Genomic DNA, 24,458 nt, shown 5'->3' with positions numbered 1-24,458 from the left:
CCTCTCCCTGTGTTTCAGGACATGGATGTTGCTGATGGGTGCAGAGAGACCCCGAAGAAAATTCTGGAAACAGATGGGGACCAAGAGAGACTCATCTCCAAACCTAGGGTGGGGAGAGGCAGGCGGCCCCAGAGGGAGAGGCTCTCTTGGCCAAAATTTCAGTCCATAAAGAGCAAGCGGGGGCCGGGGCCCCAGAGGTCACACAGCTCCTCAGAGGCCTACGAGCGCAGGGACACACATGACGTGTCCCCCACAAGCACAGACACAGAGGCCCAGCTCGTGGTGGAGCGCCAAGAGCAGAAGGCAAGGCCAGGCAGCCAGAGGAGGCGGAAGTTTCTCAACCTGAGATTCAGGACAGGCTCGGGAGAGGGCCCTTCAGTGACAGGACAGTCAGGCAGGGGGTCCCAGAGTGGGGTGGGCCGTGCCGGGATCCTGGAAGAGTTGGGATCCTGGGGTGATAGCCTCGAGGATGCTGGGGCTGTCACAGGCAGCAGGAGAGAGGAGAGAGCAGAACAGGATCGAGAGGTGATGACTGCTCAGAGAATGGAGTGGCCCACAGAGCTCGGTGACCCTACCATTTGCAAGGGAACCCCTGAGGAAGGGGCAGCCGGGGCAGCCAGGGCAGCCAGACGCCACAGAAAGACCCTGGAGGGGCAGGCACGGGAGGCAGCAGTGACCCAGAGGAAGCCCAGAACCCAGCAAACTCCTGAAATAAGCGAGGAGGGTGAAGGTGAGGGTCTGCAGAGCCTGGAGATTGGGATTGCCAGAATGTCCTTGAGAGACACAACTCAAGGAGGCACCCAGAGTGGCCCACCTGAAATTAGGGTGCGAATACACGACTTAAAGACGCCAAAATTTGCATTTTCCACAGAAAAAGAGCCAGAAAGAGAAAGACACCTCAGTGCGGCACAGAGAGGAAAGAGACAGGACTTGCCCTCCAAAGAGGGTACCGGCCCGAAGGGTGAGGAGGTGCAAGGAGCAGGGGGGGTGCCGGGGAGGGAACACCCCACACATATAGAAGCACAGTGGAGTACAGAAGACAGACAGGAAGGACTACAGAGGACAGGGATCACTCAGGGACAGGAGAAAGATGGGGAAGACACAGAAGGAAAGATGAGAATGCCCAAATTCAAGATACCCTCTTTTGGATGGTCGCCAAGTAAGGAAACAAAGACAGGGAGAGAAAAAACCACACAGGACCTAGAGCAGGGAAGAACAGGACACGCAATAGCGACAGACGCCAGAAGAGAATTGACAGGCACAGAGGCAGGCCTCAAAGAAAAAGACGACAGGGACTCACTGATGAATGAAACAAAAATACAACAACTAAAACATGACCAACAACGCTTAAAAACGGAAACAATTCTGAAAGACAAGGACGTGGCTGCTGCCAAAGACAGCAAATTCAAGATGCCAAAGTTCAAGATGCCGTCGTTCGGGGTGTCAGCCCCAGGCAAGTCCATCGAGGCCTCGGTGGACGTGTCTGCGCCGAAGGTGGAGGCGAAGGTGGAGGCCAAGGTGGGCCTCCCCTCCATGCAGGGCGACATCAAGACCACTGACCTCAGCATTCAGCCTCCTTCTGCTGACCTGGAGGTCCAGGCTGGCCAGGTGGACATGAAGCTCCCAGAGGGTCATGTGCCCGAGGGAGCTGGCTTCAAAGGGCACCTGCCCAAGGTGCAGATGCCCAGCTTCAAGATGCCCAAAGTGGACCTCAAGGGCCCCGAGGTGGGCGTCAAGGGCCCCAAGCTGGACCTAAAAAGCCCCAAGGTGGAGGTGACAGCCCCCAACGTGGAAGTGTCTCTGCCCAGCGTGGAGGTGGACATCCAGGCCCCGGGAGTCAGTCTGGACAGTGTGCAGCTGGAGGGGGACCTGTCCCTGGCTGACAAGGACATAGCCACAACCAAAGACAGCAAGTTCAAGATGCCCAAGTTCAAGATGCCATCATTCGGGGTGTCAGCCCCAGGTAAGACCATTGAGACCTCGGTGGAGGTGTCTGCACCAAAGGTGGAGGCCGAGGTGAGCCTCCCCTCCATGCAGGGTGACCTCAAGACCACTGACCTCAGCATTCAGCCTCCTTCTGCTGACCTGGAGGTCCAGACTGGCCAGGTGGACCTGAATGTCCTGGAGGGCCATGTCCCCGAGGGAGCCGGCCTCAAAGGGGAAGTGCCCAAGGTGCAGATGCCCAGCTTCAAGATGCCCACAGTGGACCTCAAGGGCCCCCAGGTGGACCTAAAAGGCACTAAGGTGGAGGTGATGGCCCCCACAGCCCCCGACGTGGAGGTGTCTCTGCCCAGTGTGGATGTGGATGTCCAGGCCATGGGAGCCAAGGTAGACAGCACGCAGCTGGAGGGGGACCTGTCCCTGGCCGACAAGGACATGGCCACCGCCAAAGACAGCAAGTTCAAGATGCCCAAGTTCAAGATGCCATCATTCGGAGTGTCGGCCCCAGGCAAGTCCATCGAGGCATCAGTGGACGTGTCTGCACCGAAGATGGAGGCCAAGGTGAGCCTCCCCTCCATGCAGGGTGACCTCAAGACCACTGACCTCAGCATTCAGCCTCCTTCTGCTGACCTGGAGGCCCAGGCTGGCCAGGTGGACATGAAGCTCCCAGAGGGCCATGTGCCCGAGGGAGCCAGCCTCAAAGGGCACTTGCCAAAGGTGCAGATGCCCAGCTTCAAGATGCCCAAAGTGGACCTCGAGGGTCCCAAGGTGGACATCAAGGGCCCCAAACAGGACCTGAAAGGCCCCAAGGCAGAGGTGATGGTGCCCAACATGGAGGTGTCTGTGCCCAGCATGGAGATGGACGTTCAGGCCCCGGGAGCCAAGCTGGATGGCGCACGGCTGGAGAGGGACCCGTCCCTGGCCGACAAAAACACAGCCACCATGAAAGACAGCAAGTTCAAGATGCCCAAGTTCAAGATGCCATCATTCGGGGTGGCTGCCCCAGGCAAGTCCATTGAGGCATCGGTGGACGTGTCGGCACCAAAGGTGGAGGCCGAAGTGAGCCTCCCCTCCATGCAGGGCGACCTCAAGACCACTGACCTCAGCATTCAGTCTCCTTCTGCTGACCTGGAGGTCCAGGCTGGCCAGGTGGACTTGAAGCTCGCAGAGGGCCATGTGCCCGAGGGAGCTGGCCTCAAAGGGCACCTGCCAAAGGTGCAGATGCCCAGCTTCAAGATGCCCAAAGTGGACCTCAAGGGCTCCCAGGTGGATATCAAGGGCCCCAAGATGGACCTGAAAGGCCCCAAGGCGGAGGTGATGGTGCCCGATATGGAGGTGTCTCTGCCCAGTGTGGATGTGGATGTCCAGGCCCCGGGACCCAAGCTAGATGGTGCACAGCTGGAGGGGGACCTATCCCTGGCTGACAAGGATGTGGCCATTGCCAAAGATAGCAAGTTCAAGATGCCCAAGTTCAAGATACCATCATTTGGGGTGTCAGCCTCAGGCAAGTCCATTGAGGCCTCGGTGGACGTGTCTGCGCCGAAGGTGGAGGCCAAGGTGAGCCTCCCGTCCATGCAGGGCGACCTCAAGACCACTGACCTCAGCATTCAGCCTCCTTCTGCCGACGTGGAGGCCCAGGCTGGCCAGGTGGACATGAAGCTCCCGGAGGGCCACGTGCCCGAGGGAGCCAGCTTCAAAGGGCACCTGCCCAAGGTGCAGATGCCCAGCTTCAAGATGCCAAAAGTCGACCTAAAGGGCCCCCAGGTGGATGTCAAGGGCCCCAAACTGGACCTGAAAGGCCCCAAGGCGGAGGTTACAGCTCCCGATGTGGAGGTGTATCTGCCCAGTGTGGAGGTGGACGTCCAGGTCCCAGGAGGCAAGCTGGATGGCATGCAGCTGGAGGGGGACCTTTCCCTGGCTGACAAGGACATGGCTGCCACCAAAGACAGCAAGTTAAAAATGCCCAAGCTCAAGATGCCATCATTCAGAGCGTCGGTCCCAGGCAAGTCCATTGAGGCCTCAGTGGACGTGTCTGTGCCAAAGGTGGAGGCCGAGGTGAGCCTCCCTTTCATACAGGGGGATATCAAGACCACTGACCTCAGCATTCAGCCCCCTATCGCCAACCTGGAGGTCCAGGCTGGCCAAGTGGACGTGAAGGTCCCGGAGGGCCACGTGCCCGAGGGAGCCAGCTTCAAAGGGCACCTGCCCAAGGTGCAGATACCCAGCTTCAAGATGCCCAAGGTGGACCTCAAGGGCCCCCAGGTGGATGTAAAGGGCCCCAAGCTGGATCTGAAAAGTCCCAAGGTAGAAGTGACGGTCCCCACAGCCCCTGACGTAGAGGTGTCTCTACCCAGTGTGGAGGTGATTGTCCAGGCTCCGGGAGACAAGGTAGACAGCGCGCGGCTGCAGGGGGATCTGTCCCGGGCTGACAAGGATGTAGCCGCTGCCAAAGACAGCAAGTTCAAGGTGCCCAAGTTCAAGATGCCCAAAGTGGACCTCAGGGGCCCACAAGTGGACGTCAAGGGCCCCAAGCTGGACCTGAAAGGCCCCAAGGCGGAGGTGATGGCCCCTGATGTGGAGGTGTCTGTGCCCAGCATGGAGGTGGATATTCAGGCCCTGGGAGCCAAGCTGGATGGTGCACAGCTGGAGGGGGACCTGTCCCTGGCCGACAAGGATGTATCCACCGCCAAAGACAGCAAGTTCAAGATGCCCAAGTTCAAGATGCCATCATTCGGGGTGTCAGCCCCAGGCAAGTCCATTGAGGCCTCAGTGGACATGTCTGTGCCGAAGGTGGAGGCTGAGGTGAGCCTCCCCTCCATGCAGGGTGACCTCAAGACCACTGACCTCAGCATTCAGCCTCCTTCCACCGGCCCGGAGGTCCAGGCTGGCCAGGTGGACATGAAGCTCCTGGAGGGCCACGTGCCCGTGGGAGCCAGCCTCAAAGGGCACCTGCCCAAGGTGCAGATGCCCAGCTTCAAGATGCCCAAAGTGGACCTAAAGGGTCCCCAGGTGGATGTCAAGGGCCCCAAGCTGGACCTGAAAGGCCCCAAGGTAGAGGTGATGGTGCCTGACGTGGAGGTGTCTGTGCCCAGCATGGAGGTGGACGTTCAGGCCCTGGGAGCCAAGCTGGATGGCGCACAGCTGGAGGGGGACCTGTCCCTGGCCGACAAGGACGTAGCCACCGCCAAAGACAGCAAGTTCAAGATGCCCAAGTTCAAGATGCCATCATTCGGGGTGTCAGCCCCAAGCAAGTCCATAGAAGCCTCAGTGGACGTGTCTGCGCCGAAGGTGGAGGCCAAGGTGGGCCTCCCCTCCATGCAGGAGGACCTGAAGACCACTGACCTCAGCATGCAGCTTCCTTCCGCTGACCTGGAGGTCCAGGCTGGCCAGGTGGAAGTGAAGCTCCTGGAGGGCCACGTGCCCGAGGGAGTCAGCCTCAAAGGGCACCTGGCCAAGGTGCAGATGCCCAGCTTCAAGATGCCCAAAGTGGACCTAAAGTGCCCCGAGGTGGATGTCAGGGGCCCCAAACTGGACCTGAAAGGCCCCAAGGCGGAGGTTACAGCTTCCGACGTGGAGGTGTCTCTGCCCAGTGTGGAGGTGGATGTCCAGGTCCCAGGAGGCAAGCTGGATGGCACGCAGCTGGAGGGGGACCTTTCTCTGGATGAGAAAGACATGGCTGCCACCAAAGACAGCAAGTTAAAAATGCCCAAGCTCAAGATGCCATCATTCAGAGCGTCAGTCCCAGGCAAGTCCATTGAGGCCTCAGTGGACGTGTCTGTGCCGAAGGTGGAGGCCGAGGTGAGCCTCCCTTTCATACGGGGGGATATCAAGACCACTGACCTCAGCATTCAGCCCCCTATCGCCAACCTGGAGGTCCAGGCTGGCCAGGTGGACGTGAAGGTCCCGGAGGGCCACATGCCTGAGGGTGCCAGCTTCAAAGGGCACCTGCCCAAGGTGCAGATACCCAGCTTCAAGATGCCCAAAGTGGACCTCAAGGGCCCCCAGGTGGACGTCAAGAGCCCCAAGCTGGATCTGAAAAGTCCCAAGGCGGAAGTGATGGTCCCCACAGCCCCTGACGTAGAGGTGTCTCTACCCAGCGTGGAGGTGATCGTCCAGGCCCCGGGAGACAAGGTAGACAGCGCGCGGCTGGAGGGGGATCTGTCCCTGGCTGACAAGGATGTAGCCGCTGCCAAAGACATCAAGTTCAAGGTGCCCAAGTTCAAGCTACCCAAAGTGGACCTCAAGGGCCCCCAGGTGGACGTGAAGGGCCCCAAGCTGGATCTGAAAAGTCCCAAGGTAGAAGTGACGGTCCCCACTGCCCCCGACATAGAGGTGTCTCTACCCAGCGTGGAGGTGAGCGTCCAGGCCCCGGGAGACAAGGTAGACAGCGCACGGCTGGAGGGGGATCTGTCCCTGGCTGATAAGGATGTAGCCGCTGCCAAAGACAGCAAGTGCAAGATGCCCAAGTTCAAGATGCCCAAAGTGGACGTCAAGGGCCCCAAGCTGGACCTGAAAGGCCCCAAGGCGGAGGTGATGGCCCATGATGTGGAGGTGTCTGTGCCCAGCATGGAGGTGGACATTCAGGCCCCGGGAGCCAAGCTGGATGGTGCGCAGAGGGAGGGGGACCTGTCCCTGGCCGACAAGGACGTGGCCACCGCCAAAGACAGCAAGTTCAAGATGCCCAAGTTCAAGATGCCATCATTCGGGGTGTCAGCCCCGGGCAAGTCCATCGAGGCATCAGTGGACATGTCTGCACCGAAGGTGGAGGCCGAGGTGAGCCCCCCCTCCATGCAGGGCGACCTCAAGACCACTGACCTCAGCATTCAGTCTCCTTCCACCGACCTGGAGGTCCAGGCTGGCCAGGTGGACGTGAAGCTCACAGAGGGCAATGTGCCCGAGGGAGACGGCCTCAAAGGGCAACTGCCCAAGATGCAGATGGTCAGCTTCAAGATGCCCAAAGTGGACCTCAAGGGCTCCCAGGTGGACGTCAAGGGCCCAAAACTGGACCTGAAAGGCTCCAAGGCAGAGGTGACGGCCCTCGACATGGAGGTGTCTCTGCCCAGTGTGGATGTGGACGTCCAGGCCCCGGGAGCCAAGCGGGACGGTGCACAGCTGGAGGGGGAACTATCCCTGGCTGACACGGACATGGCTGCAACCAAAGACAAGTTCAAGGTGCCCAAGTTCAAGATGCCATCATTCGGGGTGTCAGCCCCAAGCACGTCCATCGAGGCCTCAGTGGACGTGTCTGCGCCGAAGGTGGAGGCCGCGGTGAGCCTCCCGTCCATGCAGGGCGACCTCAAGACCACTGACCTCAGCATTCAGTCTCCTTCCGCTGACCTGGAGGCCCAGGCTGGCCAGGTGGACATGAAGCTCCCGGAGGGCCACGTGCTCCAGGGAGCCAGCCTCAAAGGACACCTGCCCAAGGCACAGATGCCCAGCTTCAAGATGCCCAAAGTGGAACTAAAGGGCCCCCAGGTGGACATGAAGGGCCCCAAGCTGGACCTGAAAGGTCTCAAGGCAGGGTTGATGCCGCCCAACATGGAGCTGTCTGTGCCCAGCATGGAGGTAGACGTTCAGGCCCCGGGAGCCAAGCTGGACGGCCTGCGGCTGGAGGGGGACCTGTCCCTGGCTGACAAGGATGTGGCTGCTGCCAAAGAAAGCAAGTTCAAGATGCCCAAGTTCAAGATGCCATCATTTGGGGTGTCAGCCCCAAGCAAGTCCATCGAGGCCTCAGTGGACGTGTCTGCACCGAAGGTGGAGGCCAAGGTGGGCCTCCCCTCCATGCCGGGGGACCTGAAGACCACTGACCTCAGCATTCAGTCTCCTTCCACCGACCTGGAGGCCCAGGCTGGCCAGGTGGATGTGAAGCTCCCAGAGGGCCACATGCCCGAGGGAGCCGGCCTCCAAGGGCACCTGCCCAAGGTGCAGATGGCCAGCTTCAAGATGTCCAAAGTGGACCTAAAGGGCCCCCAGGTGGACGTCAAGGGCCCCAAACTGGACCTGAAAGGCCCCAAGGCAGAGGTGACTGCTCCCGACCTGGAGGTGTCTCTGCCTATTGTGGAGATGGACGTCCAGGCCCCGGGACCCAAGTTGGATGGCACGCAGCTGGAGGGGGACCTGTCCCTGGCTGAAAAGGATGTGGCCACAACCAAAGACAGCAAGTTCAAGATGCCCAAGCTCAAGATGCCATCATTTGGTGTGTCGGACCCAGGCAAGTCCATCGAGGCCTCAGTGGACGTGTCTGCACCAAAGGTGGAGGCCAACGTGAGCCTCCCTTCCATGCAGGGGGACTTCAAGGCCACTGAACTCAGCATTCAGCCCCCTATAGGTGACCTGGAGGTCCAGGCTGGCCAGGTGGACGTGAAGGTCCCGGAGGGCCACATGCCTGAGAGAGCGAGCCTCAAAGGGCACCTGCCCAAAGTGCAGATGCCCAGCTTCAAGATGCCCAAAGTGGACCTCAAGGGCCCCCAGGTGGACATCAAGGGCCCAAACCTGGACCTGAAAAGCCCCAAGGCAGAAGTGACGGTCCCCACTGCCCCCGATGTGGAGGTGTCTCTGCCCAGTGTGGAGGTGAAGATCCAGGCCCCGGGAGACAAGGCAGATAGCGTGCAGCTGGAGGGGGACTTGTCCTTAGCTGACAAGGATGTGGCCACCGCCAAGGACAGCAAGTTCAAGATGCCCAAGTTCAAGATGCCCAAAGTGGACCTCAAGGGCCCCCAGGTGGATGTCAAGGGCCCCAAACTGGACCTGAAAGGCCCCAAGGCAGAGGTGACAGCCCCCGACATGGAGGTGTCTCTTCCCAATGTGGATGTGGACATCCAGGCCCTGGGACCCAAGCTGGACGGTGTGCAGTTGGAGGGGGATGTACCCCTGGCTAACAAGGACGTGGCCATCGCCAAAGACAGCAAGTTGAAGATGCCCAAGTTCAAGATGCCATCATTTGGGGTGTCAGCCCCAAGCAAGTCCATCGAGGCCTCGGTGAACTTGTCTGCACCAAAGGTGGAGGCCAAGGTGAGCCTCCCCTCCATACAGGGCGACCTCAAGACCACTGACCTCAGCATTCAGTCTCCTTCCGCCGACCTGGAGGTCCAGGCTGGCCAGGTGGACGTGAAGCTCCCGGAGGGCCACGTGCCTCAGGGAGCCGGCCTCAAAGGGCACCTGCCCAAGGTGCAGATGCCCAGTTTCAAGATGCCCAAAGTGGACCTCAAGGGCCCCCAGGTAGACATCAAGGGCCCCAAACTGGACCAGAAAGGCCCCAACGCGGAGGTGACCGCCCCCGACATGGAGGTGTCTCTGCCCAGTGTGGATGTGGACGTCCAGGCCCCAGGACCCAAGCTGGATGGCATGCAGCTGGAAGGGGATGTATCCCTGGCTGACAAGGACGTGGCCATCACCAAAGACAGCAAGTTCAAGATGCCCAAGTTCAGGATGCCATCATTTGAGGTGTCAGCCCCAAGCCAGTCCATCGAGACCTCGGTGGATGTGTCTGCGCCGAAAGTGGAGGCCGAGGCGAGCCTCCCCTCCATGCAGGGCGACCTCAAGACCACTGACCTCAGCATTCAGGCTCCTTCCACCGGCCTGGAGGTCCAGGCTGGCCAGGTGGACGTGAAGCTCCCAGAAGGCCGCGTGACTCAGGGAGCTGGCCTGAAAGGGCACCTGCCCAAGATGCAGATGCCCAGCTTCAAGATGCCCAAAGTGGACCTCAAGGGCCCCCAGGTGGATGTCAAAGGCCCAAAGCTGGACCTGAAAAGCCCCAAGGCGGAAGTGACGGTCCCCACTGCCCCCGATGTGGAAGTGTCTCTGCCCAGTGTGGAGGTGAAGATCCAGGCCCCGGGAGACAAGGCAGATAGCGGGCGGCTGGAGGGGGACTTGTCCTTAGCTGACAAGGATGTGGCCGCAGCCAAAGACAGTAAGTTCAAGATGCCCAAGTTCAAGATGCCATCATTCGGAGTGTCAGCCCCAAGCAAGTCCATCGAGGCCTCGGTGGACGTGTCTGCGCCAAAAGTGGAGGCCGAGGTGAGCCTCCCCTCTATGCAGGGTGACCTCAAGACCACTGACCTCAGCATTCAGTCTCCTTCCACCGACCTGGAGGCCCAGGCTGGCCAGGTGGACGTGAAGCTCCCAAAAGGCCACGTGCCTCAGGGAGCCCGCCTCAAAGGGCACCTGCCCAAGATGCAGATGCCCAGCTTCAAGATGCCCAAAGTGGACCTAAAGGGCCCCCAGGTGGACATCAAGGGCCCCAAACTGGACCTGAAAGGCCCCAAGGCAGAGGTGACTGCTCCCGACCTGGAGGTGTCTCTGCCTATTGTGGAGATGGACGTCCAGGCCCCGGGACCCAAGTTGGATGGCACGCAGCTGGAGGGGGACCTGTCCCTGGCTGAAAAGGATGTGGCCACAACCAAAGACAGCAAGTTCAAGATGCCCAAGCTCAAGATGCCATCATTTGGTGTGTCGGACCCAGGCAAGTCCATCGAGGCCTCAGTGGACGTGTCTGCACCAAAGGTGGAGGCCAACGTGAGCCTCCCTTCCATGCAGGGGGACTTCAAGGCCACTGAACTCAGCATTCAGCCCCCTATAGGTGACCTGGAGGTCCAGGCTGGCCAGGTGGACGTGAAGGTCCCGGAGGGCCACATGCCTGAGAGAGCGAGCCTCAAAGGGCACCTGCCCAAAGTGCAGATGCCCAGCTTCAAGATGCCCAAAGTGGACCTCAAGGGCCCCCAGGTGGACATCAAGGGCCCAAACCTGGACCTGAAAAGCCCCAAGGCGGAAGTGACGGTCCCCACTGCCCCTGATGTGGAGGTGTCTCTGCCCAGTGTGGAGGTGAAGATCCAGGCCCCGGGAGACAAGGCAGATAGCGTGCAGCTGGAGGGGGACTTGTCCTTAGCTGACAAGGATGTGGCCACCGCCAAGGACAGCAAGTTCAAGATGCCCAAGTTCAAGATGCCCAAAGTGGACCTCAAGGGCCCCCAGGTGGATGTTAAGGGCCCCAAACTGGACCTGAAAGGCCCCAAGGCAGAGGTGAGGGCCCCTGATTTGGAGGTGTCTGTGCCCAGCATGGAGGTGGACGTTCAGGCCCCGGGAGCCAAGCTGGACGGCACACAGAGGGAGGGGGACCTGTCCCTGGCCAACAAGGACGTAGCCACCACCAAAGACAGCAAGTTGAAGATGCCCAAGTTCAAGATGCCATCATTCGGAGTGGCTGCCCCAGGCAAGTCCACCGAGACATCGGTGGACGTGTCTGCGCCAAAGGTGGAGGCCGAGGTGAGCCTCCCCTCCATACAGGGCGACCTCAAGACCACTGACCTCAGCATTCAGCCTCCTTCTGCCGACCTGGAGGTCCAGGCTGGCCAGGTGGACATGAAGCTCCCGGAGGGCCACGTGCCTCAGGGAGTCGGCCTCAAAGGGCACCTGCCCAAGGTGCAGATGCCCAGCTTCAAGATGCCGAAAGTGGACCTCAAGGGCCCCCAGGTGGATGTCAAGGGCCCCAAACTGGACCTGAAAGACTCCAAGGCAGAGGTGACGGCCCCCGACATTGAGGTGTCTCTGCCCAGTGTGGATGTGGATGTCCAGACCCTGGGACCCAAGCTAGACAGCGTGCAGCTGGAGGCGAATGTACCCCTGGCTGACAAGGATGTGGCCATCGCCAAAGACAGCAAGTTCAAGATGCCCAAGTTCAAGATGCCATCATTTGGGGTGTCAGCCCCAAGCAAGTCCATCGAGGCCTCGGTGGACGTGTCTGCGCCGAAGGTGGAGGCCAAGGTGAGCCTCCCCTCCATACAGGGCGACCTCAAGACCACTGACCTCAGCATTCAGTCTCCTTCCGCCGACCTGGAGGTCCAGGCTGGCCAGGTGGACGTGAAGCTCCCGGAGGGCCACGTGACTCAGGGAGCCGGCCTCAAAGGGCACCTGTCCAAGGTGCAGATGCCCAGCTTCAAGATGCCCAAGGTGGACCTCAAGGGCCCCAAGCTGGACCTGAAAAGCCCCAAGGCAGAAGTGATGGTCCCCACTGCCCCCGATGTGGAAGTGTCTCTGTCCAGTGTGGAGGTGAACATCCAGGCCCCGGGAGACAAGGTAGATAGCACACAGCTGGAGGGGGCCCTGTCCCTGGCTGACAAGGATGTGGCCGTCACCAAAGACAGTAAGTTCAAGATGCCAAAGTTCAAGATGCCCAAAGTGGACCTCAAGGGCCCCCAGGTGGATGTCAAAGGCCCCAAACTGGACCTGAAAGGCTCCAAGGAGGAGATGATGGCCCCAGACGTGGAGGTGTATCTGCCCAGTGTGGATGTGGCCGTTGAGGCCCCAGGAGCCAAGCTGGACAGTGCACAGCTGGAGGGGGACCTATCCCTGGCTGACAAGGATGTGGCCATCGCCAAAGACAGCAAGTTCAAGATGCCCAAGTTCAAGATGCCATCATTCGGGGTGTCAGCCCCAGGCAAGTCCATCGAGGCCTCGGTGGATGTGTCTGTGCCGAAGATGGAGGGCGACACGAGCCTCCCCTCCATGCAGGGCGACCTCAAGGCCACTGACCTCAGCATTCCGGCTCCTACCGCCGACTTGGAGGTCCAGGCTGGAAAGGTGGACATGAAGCTCCCGGAGGGCCATGTACCCGAGGGAGCCAGCCTCAAAGGGCACCTGCCTAAGGTGCATATGCCCAGCTTCAAGATGCCCAAAGTGGAACGAAAGGGTCCCCAGGTGGACATCGAGGGCCCCAAGCAGGACCTGAAGGGCCCCAAGGCAGAGGTGATGGTGCCCGACATGGAGGTGTCTGTGCCCAGCATGGAGGTGGACGTTCAGGCCCCAGGAGCAAAGCCGGACAGCGTGCGGCTGGCAGGGGACCTGTCCCTGGCTGACAAGGACATGGCTGCCGCCAAGGACAGCAAGTTCAAGATGCCATTGTTAGGGCTGTCGGCCCCAGGCAAGTCCATCGACGCCTTGGGGGATGTGTCTGCACCAAAGATGGAGGCCGAGGTGAGCCTCCCCTCCATGCCAGAGGACCTTAAGACCACTGACCTCAGCATTCAGCTCCCTTCTGCTGACCTGGAGGTCCAGGCTGGCCAGGTGGACCTAAAGCTCCTGGAGGGCCACGTGCCTGAGAGAGCCGGTCTCAAAGGGCACCTGCCCAAGGTGCAGATGCCCAGCTTCAAGATGCCCAAAGTGGACCTCAAGGGCCCCCAGGGGGATGTCAAGGGCCCCAAGCTGGACCTCAAAAGTACCAAGGCAGAGGTGACGGCACCCATGGCCCTCGACATGGAAGTGTCTCTGCCCAGTGTGGCGGTGAATGTCCAGGCCCTGGGAGCCAAGGTAGACAGCGCACAGCTGGAGGGGGACGTGTACATGGCTGACAAGGACGTGGCTGCCGCCAAAGATAGCAAGTTCAAGATGCCCAAGTTTAAGATGCCATCCTTCGGGATGTCGGTCCCAGGGAAGTCCATCGAGGCCTCAGTGGACATGTCTGTGCCAAAGGTGGAGGCCGAGGTGAGCCTCCCCTCTATGCCAGGTGACCTCAAGACCACTGACTTTACCACTCAGCCTCCTTCCACCGACTTGGAGGTCCAGGCTGGCCAGGTGGACATGACGCTTCTGGAAAGCCACGTGCCCAAAGGAGCTGGCCTCAAAGGGCACCTGCCCAAGGTGCAGATGCCTAGCTTCAAGATGCCCAAAGTGGACCTCGAGGGTCCCCAGGTGGATGTCAAGGGCCCCAAGATGGACCTGAAAAGCCCTAAGGCGGAGGTGACAGCCTCTGATGTGGAAGTGTCTCTGCCCAGCGTGGAGGTGGATGTCCAAGCCCCTGAAGCCAAGTTTGACGGCAGGCAGCTGGAGGGGGTCCTGTCCCTTGCTGACAAGGACGTCACCACCGCCAAAGACAGCAAGTTCAAGATGCCCAAGTTCAAGATGCCATCATTCGGGATGTCAGCCCCAGGCAAGTCCATCAAGGCCTCAGTGGACGCGTCTGTGCCAAAGGTAGAGGCCGACATGAGCCTCCCCTCCATGCAGAGGGACCTGAAGACCACTGACTTCAGCATTCAGCCCCCTTCCGCCGACCTGGAGGTCCAGGCAGGCCAGGTGGATGTGAAGCTCCCAGAGGGCCATGTGCCCAAGGGAGCTGGCCTCAAAGGGCACCTTCCCAAGGTGCAGATGCCCAAAATGGACCTCACGGGCCCCCAGGTGGACCTCAAGGGCCCCAAGCTGGACCTGAAAGGCCCCAAGGTGGAGATGACAGCCCCTGACATGGAAGTGTCTCTGCCCAGTGTGGAGGTGGACATCCAGGCCCCGGGAGCCAAAATGGACAGCGCACAACTGGAGGGGAACCTGTCCCTTGCCAACAAGGACGTGGCTGCCTCCAAAGACAGCAAGTTGAAGATGCCCAAATTCAAGATGCCATCGTTTGGGGTGTCAGCCCCAAGCAAGTCCATCGAGGCCTCAGTGGACATGTCTGCGCCGAAGGTGGAAGCCAAAGTGGACCTCCCCTCCATGCAGGGCGACCTCAAGACCACTGACCTCAGCATTCAGTCTCCTTCCACCGACCTGGAGGTCCAGGCTGGCCAGGTGGAAGTAAAGCTCCCAGAGGGCAACATGCCCGAGGGAGCCGGCTTCAAAGGGCACCTGCCCAAGGTGCAGATGCCCAGCTTCAAGATGCCCAAAGTGGACCTCAAGGGCCCCCAGGTGGATGTCAAGGGCCCCAAGCTGGACCTGAAAGCCCCCAAGGTGGAGATGACAGCCCCCGATGTGGAAGTGTCTCTGCCCAGCGTGGAGGTGGACGTCCAGGCCCCGGGAGCCAAGCTGGATGGCGCGCGACTGGAAGGTGACCTGTACGTGGCCGACAAGGACGTGGCCGCCGCCCAAGACAGCAAATTCAGGATGCCCAAGTTCAAGATGCCATCGTTCAGGGTGTCAGCCCCAGGTAAATCCATCGAAGCCTCAGTGGACGTGTCTGTGCCGAAGTTGGAGGCCAAGGTGGGCCTCCTCTCCATGCAGGGGGACCTCAAGACCACTGACCTCAGCATTCAGCCCCCTTCTGCCGACCTGGAAGTCCAGGCTGGCCAGGTGAACGTGAAGCTCCCGGAGGGCCACGTGTCTGAGGGAGCTGGCCTCAAAGGGCACCTGCCCAAGGTGCAAATGCCCAACCTCAAGATGCCCAAAGTGGACCTCGAGGGCCCCCAGGCAGATATCAAGGGCCCCAAGCTGGACCTGAAAGATCCCAAGGCGGAGGTGATGGTACCCGATGTGGAGGTGTCTCTGCCCAGCATGGAGGTGGATGTCAACGTCCCGGGAGCCCAGCTGGGCGGTTTTCAGCTTGCGGGCGACCGGTCCTTGGATGAAAAGTACGTGTCTGTAAATGAAAGGAAGTCTGAAGTCATTTGTGAAGGTGGTCTTCAGGTTCCATCACGCGATGATAAGTTTGGACTTGGTGTTGGAATAGTTGGAGTAGATTCTAAGTTTAAGAACCTGCAGTTTATAGCACCCAAAGTTTCATTTTCTTCTGCAAAAACTGCAAAAGATAGTTTAGTTCCAGGTGCGGAGTCTGGTGTAAGTCTCTCCACGATTCCTGTTGCATCATCTTCAGATTCTTCACAGTTTGAATTACACCAGGCTTCGGCTGATTTAGAGCCCTCCGTGCAGATGCCTAAGGTTGGTTTGTCTGGATTTTCGTCTTCTCAGCTTGATCTCACTGGTCCCCACTTTGAATCGTCTATCCTTTCTCCCTGTGAGGGTGTCATACTCACAAAATACCAGGTGACTGTCCCCAGAGCTTCCTTGGCCCCTGAGCTTGCTCTGCAAATTCCTTCTGGGTCTCAGGCTGAGATTCGTCTTCCCAAGACAGAGTGTTCCACTGACCTGCAGCATCCAGAGGGAGTTCAAACATCTCAAACTGACAGTCACTTTGGTACACTGAATTCCATGATCCCTGCTTCTCATGGTCAGGTGTCTTTTCCTAAATTCTATAAACCAAAATTTGTGTTTTCAGTCCCCCAAATGGCAGTTCCTGAGGGAGACCTACATCCAGCAGTGGGTGCCCCAGTCATGTCTCCTCTTAGCCCTGGAGAGGGGCTACAGTTCCCCTTGCCAAGCACTCAGCTGCCATCCCCAGGAACCTCTGTGTCCCAGGGCCTGGAAGAGCTTGTGGACTCCCTGAAGACCTCAGTAGTGGCTCCCGGAGGAGCCCCTGCTGAAGATGCTGACCACGAAGGGAAAGGGAGTTCCTTCAAAATGCCCAAGTTTAAGCTTCCATCATTTAGGTGGTCCCCAAAGAAGGAAGCAGGGCCAAAGATGGACCCAGAATGCAGTGTGGAGGACTCAAAACTCAGCCTGGTTTTAGACAAGGATGAGGTGTCCCCCCAGCCTGCCATGCACATGAATCTGCCTCCAGAGAGGGATGGAGAGAAGGGAAGCAGCACAAAGCCTGGCTTTGCCATGCCAAAACTTGCACTTCCCAAAATGAAGGCTTCTAAGGGTGGTGTCAGCCTGCCACAGAGAGACATGGATCCTTCTCATTCTAGTGCCACAGCAGGGGGTAGCTTTCAAGTCACAGAAAAGGCCAGCAGTGAAGGTGGTGAGGGAGGACTTGGTTCAACAGCAGGCACCACAGAAGGTGAGGGTGTGAACCTCCATTGGCCACAGGTCCGCATTCCTAGTTTGGGCTTTGCCAAACCTGATCTCAGATCCTCCAAGACCAAGGTGGAGGTGAGCCAGTCTGAAGCTGACCTGCCTCTTCCCAAACATAATCTGTCTACTGAAGGTGACAGCAGAGGATGTGGGCTTGGGGATGTCCCAGCAAGCCAGCCTTGTGGGGAGGGGATAGCCCCCACACCTGAAGACCTCCTCCAGCCATCCTGTAGAAAACCAGATGCTGAAGCCCACACAGTGGAAAGTCCAGAGGAGGAGGGCACAACCAGGGACTTGCAGGAAATCTGGTTTAAAATGCCCAAGTTCCATATGCCCAGCCTCAGGCACTCTTCCAGGGACAGAGGTGGGGCTGGAAAGCTGGAAGTGGCTCAGACACAGGCATCGGCAGTAACAGCGGGTGAAGCAGCAGCTGGAGTCAAAGAGTTTCTTGTTTCTGGGTCAAACATGGAGGCAAATATGTCCCTACAGCTCCCAGAAGCAGAGGCAGTAGTGACAACTTCTGAGAACAAATCATCCACAGATGTTCTAAAGTGTGATCTTGACAGCACAGGCTTGAAGCTGCACCTCTCCACTGCTGGGATGGCTGGGGATGAGCTTCCCACTTCTGAGGTCAGGATCCATTCAACCAAAGGACCTCTCCCTTTTCAGATGCCTGGCATGAGGCTTCCAGAAACCCAAGTTCTTCTAGGAGAAATGGATGAGGTTTCTCTTTCCAAGCCAGGACATGATCTTGCTGGCATGGAGGAGAAAACAGAGAAATGGTCTTCCCTGCCTGAAGGTCCACTTAAACTGAAAGCTTCAAGTACTGATGTGCCATCCCAGATTTCTGTGGTTAATGTGGATCAGCTGTGGGAAGATTCTGTATTAACTGTCAAATTCCCCAAGTTAAAGGTACCAAGGTTCTCCTTCCTTGCCCCCAGCTCAGAGGATGATGTGTTCATCCCCACTGTGAGGGAAGTGCAGTGTCCAGAGGCCAATATTGACATAGCCCTTTGTAAGGAAAGGCCAGGGCTCTGGGGAGCCAGCATCCTGAAGGCAGGTGCTGGGGTCCCCAGGGAGCAGCCCGTGGACCTTAACCTGCCTTTGGAAGCTTCCCCAGTTTCAAAGGTCAGAGTGCATATTCAGGGTGCTCGTGTTGAAAGTCAAGAGGTCACTATACACAGTACAGTGACACCAGAGTTTATAGATCTCTCAGCACCCAGGGGTTTTTCCACTCAGGTTGTAAGGGAATCAGAGATCCCCGCATCAGAGATTCAAACACCTTCATATGGATTTTCCTTGCTAAAGGTGAAAATCCCAGAGGCCCCCATGCAGGCTAGAGTGCACACAACAGTGACTCAACACTCTAGGACTCAGGAGGGCTCGGAAGAGGCACCCACACAAGTTGCCCCCGGAGTAGACTCCATTTCTGGAGATCTCCAGCCTGACACTGGAGAACCATTTGAGATGATCTCTTCCAGCGTCAATGTACTGGGACAGCAAACACTCACATCTGAAGTTCCTGCTGGCCACCAGCTTGCAGACAGCTGTTCAGATGAGGAGCCAGCAGAAATTCTTGAGTTTCCCCCTGATGACAGCCAAGAAGCAACCACACCGCTGGCAGATGAAGGCAGGGCTCCAAAAGAGAAAACAGAAAGTAAAAAATCTGGTCTGCTTTGGTTTTGGCTTCCAAATATTGGGTTTGCCTCTTCTGTTGAGGAGACAGGTGTTGATTCCAGAAATGACATCCAGAGAACTGCTCCTATTCAAACACAGCCTGAGGCACGACCAGAGGCTGAACTACCTAAAAAACAGGAGAAGACAGGCTGGTTCCGATTTCCCAAATTAGGGTTCTCCTCATCTTCTACCAAGAAAAGCAAAAGCACTGAAGATGAGGCAGAGCTGGAAGAACAAAAACTTCAAGAAGAAACAATCACCTTTTTTGATGCCCGAGAAAGTTTCTCCCCTGAAGAGAAGGAAGAGGGTGAACTAGTGGGGCCTGTGGACACTGGGCTGGGCTCCAGAGTGATGGTGACATCCGTGGCAAGAACAGAGTTAATCCTGCTAGAGCAGGACAAAAAAGCTGATGATGAAGGCAAAGGCTCAGGCCTGTGACCAAATGAAGGCTGAGAGGTGTGGCTCGTCAACACAAGAGAGATGCAAAAAACTAAGCTGGAAAGCAGAGGCTACACACACATATGGAGCACCCCGTAGGAGCACATTACGCCCACCTACCTTCACAGACTGAGAACAGAACAGAAATGACCAGAACACCTTTGATACCATCACACAGCCCTCCTAAAATGGAACCAAAGCTTTAGAGCTCCCTCAAAGCTTTGGATACAAAGAAGGCACCCTGGCTCCTCACAAGACACCAGAATTCATTCACATGGTACTCAGAGGCACTGCTGGGGAAGTTTGTTGGTCTTTATTAGATAAATTTCAAGAGACCTGTCCATAATTACCCAACAGAACATGACTGTTTCTTTGAGGAAAGGGTTAGAATGTCTGTGGCGTACAAGTAGTTTTGGTATAACTTCTTTCCTGCTCCTGCTGCTTCCTGGCAAACATGGTTTTCCTATTTCAGGTAGAGTGCGGTGTATTCCAGGAAACACTGTTTCCTACTCACTTAGGCGCTTACTTCTTTGTTGAATGCCTCACTAATGGCAAGCTTCAAGACATTTTGTGTGACAATGCACACATGCTGGGCAGAAGGGTGCTGGCCAGTGGCTGGCAGGTGGGCCAGCAGAAGCTGGGACATCTGTGAGCTGTCATTCTCATCTATCCATGTCCACTTGCCTGCCACCATCCGCCAGTGCCTTGCCAGCATGCACATCCCACACTGTGGCCCCTGAGCCCCCTAATGTACATGCTGCAGCCAGAATGCAGATGAAGCTGGCTTGGCTGCTCCCTGGATGGGCAATAAAGAAAGTGCTGCATCCCACGGTGAGGTCTGCTGAGGTCTTTTGTCTCAGGGTCGAAGTTCACCACTGCTTTCCTCCTATGCACTCCAGGTCTCTACTAAGTAGCTCTAGAGAACAGTCAAGGAGGACCATTAGAGTGGTTGCCTACTTATGGTCCATTTGTGCATGTCCTCCTCTGAACTCCCTGAGTTTTAGGGGCTGTGAGGAAGACAAGGAAGATAGGGCTGAGTTCACAGTGTTGCAGGGACACAGACACAAAACCCTCAACCCTCCAGCTGGAGGCAGTGTGGGATGGGGGATGGAGTGCAGAGTGGGGACAGCACAGAAAGGTGTCCTTGGCCATCTTTAGGGGCACATCCTCAGAAGCTTCTTCACCAAGAGGCTCTCTTGGGCAGCCCACAGGAACCAAATCCACGTGGGGTAGTAGAGTGAGGTTTAAGGGGTTTTATACAGTCTTTCAGTGGTCAAATTTCTTCCCAGCTGCCCTCAGATACCCCTGCTGGGTTCATGGGTATGCAGTGTCCAAGGGGACAGCTGGAACTTGGCCCCAGCGCCCTCCTGGCCTAGGTGGGCTCCTGATGTCTAGTGTTCATGGTCTCCTAGGGAGGTGGCTGCTCTCATGGCTGTGGGTATGGAAGCAAGAGCTGGGCTGTGAGCCCATCTGGAGGACCACATGCCCGGAGGGTGAATGCTACTCCAAGACTACCACTCCTTGTGCTGCCCTGAGAGGTTCCAGAGGGGTGGCAGCTATGGGGTGCAGGAACCTGGGCAGGGGAAAGATGCTGGGTTCTTCCCCCATGCCACCAGGGTCATATGTTCTCTGTACTGAGTTGGAGAGGCCTGTGGGGGTCATCCAAGTTAGAGGATATAGAAGCCTCTAGAAAGTGAACTGACACAGGTCCCCTGGGGGCTCATGAGCAGGAAAAGAAGGGAAATTTGGTGGGCACTCATCCCTCAGTTAAGCAAGGCTGTCACCCTCTCCCTGCCCAGCTTCCTGCCTCTCTCTGCTACAACTTGTGTGTGCCAGACAAACTAGGTGAGAGCAGCCCAGGGAGTACTGCAGAGGGAGAAGTCTGCCTGGCTCCATGGAACTTTTGTCCCTCTTTGATCCTAGAGTCAAGGCCTGGGATACTGGGGACCTTGGTGTTAGAGGCCAGAGAGACAGCTGTCCCAGCATGTGGGGAATGGCTGAGCAGCAGGGGCCCCTACCGGGTTCTCATGTGGCCTTGCTTCTGTGTATGAGTTATCTATGCTGCATAAGAACATCACTACAAATTAGCAACTTAAAACAATACACATTTATGATCTCCTAGTTTCTGTGGAGCAGGAGTCCAAGTGCGGCTTTGTTGGGTTCTCTGCTCAAGGTCCTGTTAGGCTGCAATCAAGGTGTCAGCTGGGGCTGTAGTCTCCTCTTCAGGCATGACTGGGAAAGGAGCCACTTCTGAAGCTCACACTGTTGCTAGCCACACTCAACTCCTTGTGAACTGGATGACTGAGGGCCCTAGTTTTTTGGTATTTGGGGGCTGGAGGGGACCCCAGTACTCTGCCACATGGGCCTCTTCATAGGACAGCTTATAGCCTAGCTGCTTTCACTAAAACTAGCAAGGGATAGACTGCTAGCAAGATGATATTATAACCTATGTCATATGATCACAGGATGTCACAGGAGTGATATCCCATTACCTTTGTGTTTGTTGTATTGGTTACAACAGGCACAGGTTCTGCAGACACTCAAGGGTAAGATCACGCAAGGACATGCATGCCAGAAGGTGGTCATGGGAGCCATTCTAGAGTCTGTCTGTTATATCCCAGAAGGGGCCACATCATGGTGTTGTCCTCCTGGGGTCTCCCAAGCCTTATCAAGCTGGATTTCCTTTGGAGTGGGAGTCTGCTTTGAAGCAGGCCTCTGACGGTGCCACTGAGGTGCGGCTGCCAGACCCCAGGTGTGTGAAGAGGCCTTTCACTGGCTGAGGGCCACAAGACAGTTGTCCAAATCACAGTCTGGAGCACATGATCCCTCCTAGAACATAGTTGGCAGGCGTAGAAAGCAGGCCAAGTGCTCTGAGACACATTCAGGTGTAAGGCCAAGAACCAGGGAGCAAACCCACACACGCAACCCTAGAGGGCAGAGCTCAGTTTGGGATGATATCAGCACCTGAGCCAGTTGTTGCCACGGAGCATTTTGGCAGATGGTTGCTGAGGAGATTCGGAGCATGGATGGGGGATAGGAAGCCACAGGGAGCAGCCACTGCAACTGCCAGAGCTTGGCTTAGTCAAGTGCAGCTCACATACAAAGCAGCCCCCAGAGGCTCCTAAGGCCTTGCAGGGCTGTGTGGATCCCCATTCCCCTGCAGCATCTACAGCAAGCTTTTCACTAGCCTGGGCAGAGAGGCAGGATGGGTGTAGACTTTCTGTATGAACAGAATGCTGAGGTCTAAGGTGTCCTTTAGATAGGGGAAGTATGAGATCACCAATCGAACAGAAAAGTAACTTGTACTGTACCTGAGATGAACTTCGCTAGCTTTCCCCACAGCAAAGAGCACTAAAGAAGGGTAGGAAGTGGTGCCTCAAGACTGGGAGAGCAAGATCCTGGGATCCATTCAACATCCAGGGCTCCTTCACAATGCTGAGCCATTCCTGAACCCCAGACTGGCATGGCCCCGTGGACCTCCACCAGGGGAGGGGACCCTGTGGTCTTGGTCAGGAACCATCAGGTGAGATAAGCCAGGGTGCTTTGAGAAGGCTTCTGACCCAGGATTCATAGCAGAAGAGTGAGGACTGAGTCACCAAACCTGGGTTCAAATCCTACATCTGCAGGACAGGTGCCCAGGTGGCTCCCAGGATAGGGTGAGCTCCAGTGGAGCTGCATCCAAGTCCTAGTCTCAGATTGGAGTTACCTTCCTGCTCCCTCAGCTCAAATGCTGGTCCTCTCAGCCCCATCAGCAGTCCTGGGCCCCGCATCCTCAGGACACCCCGCCCCCACATTCTTAAGCCCACCCTGTACAACAGCCTACAAACTGCACAGCTCTATGCACCCCTACCCTCTCCAGGCTGTCCCCTCACCCACGGCCCCAGGTCCCCTCCCTCTCACCCTCCATGTCCCCTTAGCTGCAGGACCCTCCCTGCCATCATCCTAGGACTCTCAGCCCCAAGTCCCCTCCCTCTCTTCCCGCCCCCTCAGTCCCAAGTTCCCCCTCTCCCTGTCCCCTCCCACCCTCCCCGTCCCCTTGGCCCCGGGTCCCCTCCCGGTCCCCTCGGCCGCGGGTCCCCTGCCGCCCGCCCCGTCCCCTCGGCCGCGGGTCCCCTCCCGGTCTCCCCGTCCCCTCGGCCCCGGGTTCCCTCCCGGTCTCCCCGTCCCCTCGGCCGCGGGTCCCCTCCCGGTCTCCCCGTCCCCTCGGCCCCGGGTCCCCTCCCGCCCTCCCCGTCCCCTCGGCCGCGGGTCCCCTCCCGGTCTCCCCGTCCCCTCGGCCGCGGGTCCCCTCCCGGTCTCCCCGTCCCCTCGGCCGCGGGTCCCCTCCCGGTCTCCCCGTCCCCTCGGCCGCGGGTCCCCTCCCGCCCGGCCCCGGGTTCCCTCCCGCCCTCCCCGTCCCCTCAGCCGCGGGTCCCCTCCCGCCCTCCCCGTCCCCTCGGCCGCGGGTCCCCTCTCGCCCTCCCCGTCCCCTCAGCCGCGGGTCCCCTTCCGGTCTCTCCCCGTCCCCTCAGCCGCGGGTCCCCTCCCGGTCTCCCCGTCCCCTCGGCCGCGGGTCCCCTCCCGGTCTCCCCGTCCCCTCGGCCGCGGGTCCCCTCCCGCCCTCCCCGTCCCCTCGGCCGCGGGTCCCCTCTCGCCCTCCCCGTCCCCTCAGCCGCGGGTCCCCTTCCGGTCTCTCCCCGTCCCCTCAGCCGCGGGTCCCCTCCCGGTCTCCCCGTCCCCTCGGCCGCGGGTCCCCTCCCGGTCTCCCCGTCCCCTCAGCCGCGGGTCCCCTCCCGCCCTCCCCGTCCCCTCGGCCGCGGGTCCCCTTCCGGCCTCTCCCCGTCCCCTCGGCCGCGGGTCCCCTCTCGCCCTCCCCGTCCCCTCAGCCGCGGGTCCCCTTCCGGTCTCTCCCCGTTCCCTCAGCCGCGGGTCCCCTCCCGGTCTCCCCGTCCCCTCGGCCGCGGGTCCCCTTCCGGCCTCTCCCCGTCCCCTCGGCCGCGGGTCCCCTCTCGCCCTCCCCGTCCCCTCAGCCGCGGGTCCCCTTCCGGTCTCTCCCCGTCCCCTCAGCCGCGGGTCCCCTCCCGGTCTCCCCGTCCCCTCGGCCGCGGGTCCCCTCCCGGTCTCCCCGTCCCCTCGGCCGCGGGTCCCCTCCCGCCCTCCCCGTCCCCTCGGCCGCGGGTCCCCTCTCGCCCTCCCCGTCCCCTCAGCCGCGGGTCCCCTTCCGGTCTCTCCCCGTCCCCTCAGCCGCGGGTCCCCTCCCGGTCTCCCCGTCCCCTCGGCCGCGGGTCCCCTCCCGGTCTCCCCGTCCCCTCAGCCGCGGGTCCCCTCCCGCCCTCCCCGTCCCCTCGGCCGCGGGTCCCCTTCCGGCCTCTCCCCGTCCCCTCGGCCGCGGGTCCCCTCTCGCCCTCCCCGTCCCCTCAGCCGCGGGTCCCCTTCCGGTCTCTCCCCGTCCCCTCAGCCGCGGGTCCCCTCCCGGTCTCCCCGTCCCCTCGGCCGCGGGTCCCCTTCCGGCCTCTCCCCGTCCCCTCGGCCGCGGGTCCCCTCTCGCCCTCCCCGTCCCCTCAGCCGCGGGTCCCCTTCCGGTCTCTCCCCGTTCCCTCAGCCGCGGGTCCCCTCCCGGTCTCCCCGTCCCCTCGGCCGCGGGTCCCCTTCCGGTCTCTCCCCGTTCCCTCAGCCGCGGGTCCCCTCCCGGTCTCCCCGTCCCCTCAGCCGCGGGTTCCCTCCCGCCCTCCCCGTCCCCTCGGCCGCGGGTCCCCTTCCGGCCTCTCCCCGTCCCCTCGGCCGCGGGTCCCCTCTCGCCCTCCCCGTCCCCTCAGCCG

The 24,458-nt window shown here is 59.2% G+C and overlaps 1 protein-coding gene and 1 long non-coding RNA gene across 2 annotated transcripts in view; one reads left to right on the top strand and one right to left on the bottom strand.

The window, feature by feature from the left end:
• AHNAK2 (AHNAK nucleoprotein 2) overlaps nt 1-19,487 on the top strand; it is a 33,366-nt gene extending 13,879 nt beyond the window's left edge. Inside the window, exon 7 of the mRNA XM_064375266.1 lies at nt 19-19,487. Coding sequence (XP_064231336.1) covers nt 19-18,660 — 18,642 coding nt within the window. The 3' untranslated portion in view covers nt 18,661-19,487. The remainder of the gene's footprint in view (nt 1-18) is intronic.
• LOC110569210 (uncharacterized) lies at nt 18,949-22,499 on the bottom strand. The gene is made up of 2 exons (XR_002479338.2): nt 21,153-22,499; nt 18,949-19,667 (listed from the first exon to the last, which is right to left on the bottom strand). It is a non-coding gene; the product is annotated as an uncharacterized LOC110569210 (long non-coding RNA).
• Between the last annotated feature and the right edge of the window lie 1,959 nt (nt 22,500-24,458).

This window comes from Aotus nancymaae, unplaced genomic scaffold (assembly GCF_030222135.1).
Source record: "Aotus nancymaae isolate 86718 unplaced genomic scaffold, 86718_ANA_hifiasm-v0.15.2.pri h1tg000011l, whole genome shotgun sequence".
Lineage (NCBI taxonomy): Eukaryota > Metazoa > Chordata > Mammalia > Primates > Aotidae > Aotus > Aotus nancymaae.
Note: the sequence above shows the minus strand (reverse complement) of the source record. Positions and strands in the feature narration are given on the sequence as shown.